The following is a 6,970-nucleotide window of genomic DNA, read 5'->3' on the forward strand; positions in this document are numbered from 1 at the left end:
GAGTAGCTAGGAGCTCTACCTCCCTATTTATCTTGGAGATTAACTCCCTACTAGGAATTTTTGTTCCTTCTTTCTAGTCTAAAGATTGGGGGTTTTTTGGCAAAGAAAGATAGAAGCATTTCAGGTCTATCACGCAAGTCCTTTGTTCTCTGCTATAAACGTCAACAAAAGTCATCATTAGCCCATTACTGGGGTCACTTTCTCCTTGACAAAAAAAGTAGAGGCAAAATAAGAACTCAGAGGCTCTGCTTCCTCCCCTTTGCCTTATCTACCCAGAGCAGTTGTTCTATACCTTCTATGCTAGTCTTTCTGTTTTTATTGTAGCATTTAATTTTTATTTTATTTTTCTCAATTACACGTAAACAAGTATTTTTTAACATTCATTTTTTTATTTTGAGTTCCATATTCTTTCCCTCCCTCTTCTCCCCCTCTTCATGAAAAGGCAAGCAATTTGATATAGATTAATATATATAAGTTATACAAAACATTTTCATATTGGCCATGTTGCAAAAGAAAACGCAGATCAAAAAAGACAAAAACCAAGAATAATAAAGCAAAAAAGTGCGCTTCAATCTGCATTCAGACTCTATCAGTTCTTTGCCGGGAGGTGAATAGCATTTTTTTATCCTAAGTCCTTTGTATTTGTCTTGGAACTTTGTATTGCTAAGGATAGCTAAGCCATTCAAAACTGATCATCCTACAATATTGCTGGTTACTATGTACCATGTTCTCTTGGTGTTGCTCATTTCACTTTGCATCAGTTTGTGTAAGTTTTCCCAAGTTCTTCTGAGTTGGCTACTCTTCTTTTCCTTAATATAGATAAAAAATGAAGCTTTTTTGATAGATTTTTCTCACTAGCCTCAGCTAATTTTGAGCTGAGCTAATTTTTGGCTAAATTTTGGCACTCCTCACATTAAATGTAATTATTCAAACAAGATCTGGGGATGTTTAGCCTAGAAAAGACTCTGGAGGGATAGGCAAGGCTCGGTGTCAGCTCGAAAAAAAGTCTCCAGTATATCTCAAGGATCTGAGTCTATGACAGAGAATTAACTGCCTTATAATTCTGCTCATTTTATATTCCACAGTCCTAATGACTAGGAGGTTCCTCCTGATGGTCCCGCGAAATCTTCCTCACCATGACTTGTCTCCATTGGTCTTAGTTTCACGCTAACCTCCCCTCCTGCCCTCACTCCCCCCCCCCCCCCCCCCCCCGCCCCAAACCAAGCAAGGTTTAACCTAGGCTGCATAAGTCACATCTCACACAGAGATAATAAATGTTAAGCACTATATATACCGAGAGATCATATCGATAGGTATTTTTTGGCTTACTGATGAAGAAACAGAGGCTCTGAGTGGTTGAAGTCACTTGTTTTAATTTACAAAATTAGTACGTGACAGTTAGACCCATCAAACCTGGGTCTTCTAATTCCAGGATTAGTGCTCTTTCTAAGCTACCATATTGTTTCTCATTCACATCTCTCTCTCTCTCTCTCTCTCTCTCTCTCTCTCTCTCTCTCTGGTGGGAAACAGGAGAGGAGACAGGCCTGACCTGTGAATTTGCTGGTGCACAGAACCCCTAGTAAAGAATTTCCTGTTACCAATGTCAATCTATCTCAAAGTATTAAATAGTGGCCTGGAGCAGTGAGAGGTGGTTACCCAGGGTCAGGAAATCAGTTCAAGTTACCCAGAGCCCAGAGCCGTCTGACTCTAAGACCAGCTCTCTATCCATTATATCACACTGCCTCTCTTAGCTATCATTATAACTTGAAATTTAGAGTCACAGAACATAGAATATTGCTAGTGCTAAAACCCAGAAGATGGATAAATCCAATCTTCTCATTTTACAGATGAGGATACTAAGGTCGAGAGAGCAGTGGCTTATCCAAATTTAGAGGCAGAAGAGTTTAGAATAGGGCAGCTAGGTGATGCAGTGTATGACAGAGCACTCGGCTTGGAAACAGGAAGATTCATCTTTCTAAGTTCAAATCTGGCCTCAGATACTTACTAGCTGTGTGACCCTAGGCAAGGTACTCAACCCTGCCTGCCTCAATTTCCTCATCTGTAAAGTGAACTGGAGAAGGAAATGGCAACTACGCTAGTATCTTTGCCAAGAAAATCCCAAATGGGGTCATGGAGAGTCAGACTTGACTGAAAAACAACTGAGCAACAAGAGTTTGGAATCCTTTCAGAAGAGCACTTTGGCTGTACAGTTTGACTTAGCTTTAGAACAAACTGCAAACAAGGGCTCATATCTTGCTTTAATCAATCAGCTTCTGACTATAAACTCCCATCCTTCCATAGGTGGTGAGAAAATGTCTGTTTTATGATCTGTACTTGGGTTATAGTATTCTATCCACCAGAATCAGCCCCACTGAAAATAACCTCTGAATACTGATGCAATGGCCCATTTGCCCACCATGAACAATACAAACAAATGGTGACATTTTCTTCTAGTCAAAAAGCTGTAACCTTTGCTTTTCCAAACAGGGAGAGGATTTATTTAGTGACGGTTATTTTTTATGCTGTTCTTGCCATTTTGGGGGTCTCATTTTCTAGACTTAGTTCTCTAGACTGGGAAAAAACATACCCTGAATTTCATGACCTGCCCCCCAAAAAACTTTCCAGTTTTCTCATACCTGACAGCTCTTCTATGTATTCTGCTATCCAGCAACACTGGCCTCCTGGATGTTTCTTGAACAAGACCCTCTGCCTCCCAACTCCAGGCATTTTTATTGACCATCTGCCATGCCTGGAATGCTCTCCCTCTCCATTCCCAAGTCCCTACTTCCTTCAAGTCTCAGCTAAAATCCCACTTTATTCAGGAAGTCTTTCCCAAGTCTTCTTAATTCTAGTGCCTTCCCTTTTTTGTTTATCTCCAATTATATAGGCTTGTTTGTATGTAGTTATTCTCATGCTATCTTTTCCATTAGACTGTGAGATCCTCGAGAGCAGGGACCATCTTCTCCTTGTCTAGTGCTTAGCACAGTGCTTGACACATAGTCAGAGTTTAATAAATGTTTATCGAGTGACTAATATAAACACTGGGGTGGAATATGGTACCCCAAAACAGAGACTAGAAAATTGGTGTACACTGGAGTGGAAGGACTTTCTTCCACATTCAGAGAGACTAAAAAACAGTTTTCCAAGATTACAGCTTGGAAAGAAAGTATTATCAAATCTCAACACAAAGTTTTTACAATTGCAAACAGAATAGGAGGGAAACATCAAATCTGGATGTTCAATGGAATATGGACTGGAAAAACATAAGATCCCCAAAATGGTTTAAAAAATTCTTAATGGAATAAAAAGGCAATCAACTTTGGAAATGTTATAAGTGAGAGTCCGAACCCTAAGAGACACTAGTTAAATAACATCACCAATAATTGACAATGATATAGTATTTTAAAGTTTACAAAGCATTTCACATACATGATCTCATTTGAATCTCACAACAAATTTGTGAAGTATTAATACAGGCATTATCATTCCTATTTCACAGATGAGGCAACTGAAGTTTAGAGAAGTCAAATGATTTACATGTAGTCCCACAGCTATTATGTGTCAGAGACAGAATTCAAACTCAATTTGTCCTAACTCCAAGGTGAGCATTCTGTCCATCATGCTTCAGCATGACTTTATACATGTCCCCATGAGCTGATATAAGCTGAAAATATGTGACAACTGTTCAGATCAATTTATGGATGATTGCCTCATGGCAGATTACAGGTAGTCTCCAACTTACAAATGGTCTGTTTTCCAATATTTTCTCTGTTAAGTTGGTCATCTAGCATGTAGAACACATTTCTACAACAGAAATTATAAATTATAAAGGTTCCTACAATAGCATACAGGGTCAGCAAGGTGGTGCTGGCCTGGATCTTCCTGAGTTCAAAGCCAACCCCAGGTGCTTACTAGCTGTGTGACCCTGGACAAGTCACTTAACTCAATTTGCCTCAGTTCCTCATCTGTAAAATGAGCTGGAGAAGGAAATGGCAAACCACGCCAGCATCCTTGCCAGGAAAACCCCAAATGGGGTCACAAAGAATAGGGCAACAATAGGTTAGCCTATAAGGGCTCATGTAACCCATTCTGCAGTAACTTCTAAAGCCTCATTTTAACATGCAACTGAACCTGATTTCTCAAAAGAGATGTACACAAGGGGAAGTACAACCTCTGGATAGTTCTAGGATGAAAAGGCTTGAGTACAGGCCTGGTTACCAGCTTCATCTGTCATACAAGGACTAGCTTAATGTGGAGAGGCTTATTAGAAAGAGGACCACCAGGGAATGAAATCTGGCAGCCACAGCAACTCAAAAAGATTCACTATTACAGTCACCTGCATTGCTGGAGGTACAAAACAAGGGAACCACAGATCCTTGAAGTCCTGAACCAAGGAGATGACAGAGTAACAGGAGAAGCCCTAAGTCTACCTGAGTCTTGAGGCCTGAGCTACCTGACACTGAACCTGACTCAGCCTGATCCCTTTGGGGAAGGGAGTGGTAAGGAAGATTGGGTAAGAAAAATAAGTGGAGGGTTTGGTGGGCAAACCCAGTGACAGTAGTAGGTTGGACTTCAGAAATTAATAGAAAATGGACATGGCTTATGGTGAAGGATGAGTCATTTGTAATTCAGGCAGACATTCCCAAGTTGGAGAACATTTGTATTAATGGGAAATTAAAGATGTGTGGCCATTCCTAACCTTATGGGATCATTGTCATAGAGGTCAACTCACTAATTCCTACAAAAGAGTTCTTGGTATCCCTGGGAGATGTACAACCCTGGGTTGAGTGGATCACCAGGCTGAGCCAAAGTGGCATTCCTTCTGTTTCTACCTTACCTGTTTCTGCTATGCAGGGGATTCCTTTATCACTATATTTCAGAACATTAACAAGGTCCTCTATGGGTGATAACCCCTGCAAACATGCCAGCTCCAGGGAAGTACTCTATACGCAATCTGGGCAAATCCAAGCAAAACAACAGTCTAGGACTTGACATTAGACCAGGGGTTTACTTTATTCCTTAACACTAGGACTTACCTCAAATTTTATGATCAGATTTGATGGGTTTCCCCTCCCCTCCCCCCTGGACAGCTTAGGTTGGTTCCTATATCCTATTCATCCTATGTACCTTTCTGCAGAACTTTTTCTTTTTAAGCTGAAAATTCTGTAAATTGGGGGAGAGAATTGTAAATTCTATAAATTGGGGGGGAGAATTCTGTAAATTTTGCCATCAGCTTTCTCCAAGGTCTCCAGGTTTTCAACAGTGAAAATGTTCGGAAATCTTGGAAAGAAACTAAATTTTTTCACTGACAGCACAGAGGGCTTAGAAATAATTCATGCACTATGAAAAAAAACCCTAAGTTCAAAATGAAATTATTTTAAAGCCAAATTACATAATCTTTAACAGAGTTCAAGCTTTAAAAATGGTTTTTCTTACTTTTTTACGTGCCAAAGAAATGTGGTAGCGTCAGTGGGACACCCCAAAGGTGACTCCAACACCCGCACAGTTGGGAACTACGTGTTAAAACGGGGGAGTAGGCAGGAGTGGAGAGAGCCCACCAAAGTGCCCTGCCGGCTGGTCCAGGAGCCCCCGCCCCGGCCTGACTACGGGGCACTGGCCAGCGCAAGCCCCGCGCGCCCCGGGGCAGGGCAGGGTGGCCGGCACCCTCCTCCCTCGGGGGTCCGTGCCCCGAGACGCCGGCAGTGCTGGGGGCACAGCGCCGCGCGGCCCCCGCCCGCAGCCCGAGCTCACCGAGGTGGCCGCCGACGACGGTGACGGCGATCTGGTCCATGAGCACGGCCCTGAAGCGCACGTCCTGCTCGGAGCAGCGCTGCCGGAGGGCGCGCAGGATCTGCACCTGCGGGTAGTCCTCGCGGATCCTCCGGTCCGTCAGGAACCAGAGGCTGGAGCACATGGCGGCCGGGGGCGGGGGGCCGGGGCCGGGGGCGCGGGCAGGAGGACGAGGAGGGCGGGCAGGGCAGGGCAGGGCAGGGCGAAGCTGGTCCGCTCTCCTCCGGTCCTCGCTCGCTCAGGCCGCTGACATCGCGGGCCGGGCGGCGGCGGCTGCAGCTCGGGCTCGGACCCGGGGCTCTGGACTCGGAGCTCGGGAGCTGCCGACGGCTGCGAGCCGAAAACCCCCCAACACAGCCGCCGCCGCCACCGCCACCGACACCGCTACAGCCGCCGCCTCTGCAGCCCTGACCCAGCGAGTCTGCGCAGCAGCCAATCAGCGCCGCCGCCGCCGCCCGGCCCCGGGGCCGCCCAGCCAATCAGCGCCCGCGCGAGCGGGACGCGGGACGGCGCCTCGGCCCAACTGCAGTGTCGGCCCACCCGGAGCCGCGCCCAGCGCCGGGCCGACGCCTGCCAGCCAGCCAGCCAGCCCTCCAGCCCGCGGGCCAGGCAGCCCGACAGGCCGGTATGCTGGTGGGGGCAGTACGGTAGTCGGGTCTCTCGGCATGCGGCGGCCGGGGGAGGAGCCGGGGCCTCGGCGCAGGGGACCACCCCGGCATCCCTCCCGCCTGGGCTGGCACGTGGCCCCGCCCGAAGCGAGTCACATAGTGCTCGGGCATCCCCTCCCCACCCGCACTGCCAACGAGCCGAGGGCCGGGCCTCCGGCTCCCTCGGGAAAGGAAGAGGAGGGGGAGGGGAGAGGGAGAGGGGAGATGAAAAGGAGAGGGAGAAGAGAGGGAGGGAAGGGGAGAGGAGGCTAAAGAAGAGGAGGGGGAATTAGAATGGAAGGGAGAGAAAGAAGGGAGGGGGGAAGGACATAGGATGGGGGGAGGTGCAATTCCGGGGGGGGGGGGGCAAAGCGCAGTGCCGCAGGTTGGCGGGGGTGGTGACAGTGACCATGACCTCGGACACTGGGACAGGGCTCCGCAGTCAGCTCCTTCTGGGCATTACGGACCCAAACCCTGGGCTTGGAGCCTCTGGGACCTTTAGTGCCCGAGCTGGACCGCGGAGCGAAGACGGG

General features: G+C 47.1%; 1 protein-coding gene across 1 annotated transcript in view; it reads right to left on the reverse strand.

Annotated features, from left to right (window-relative positions):
• The window catches only part of RIMKLA (ribosomal modification protein rimK like family member A), a 67,232-nt gene extending 61,198 nt beyond the window's left edge, over positions 1 to 6,034 (reverse strand). Inside the window, exon 1 of the mRNA XM_072609740.1 lies at positions 5,752 to 6,034. Coding sequence (XP_072465841.1) covers positions 5,752 to 5,914 — 163 coding nt within the window. The 5' untranslated portion in view covers positions 5,915 to 6,034. The remainder of the gene's footprint in view (positions 1 to 5,751) is intronic.
• Between the last annotated feature and the right edge of the window lie 936 nt (positions 6,035 to 6,970).

Source organism: Notamacropus eugenii, chromosome 5, assembly GCF_028372415.1.
Source record: "Notamacropus eugenii isolate mMacEug1 chromosome 5, mMacEug1.pri_v2, whole genome shotgun sequence".
Lineage (NCBI taxonomy): Eukaryota > Metazoa > Chordata > Mammalia > Diprotodontia > Macropodidae > Notamacropus > Notamacropus eugenii.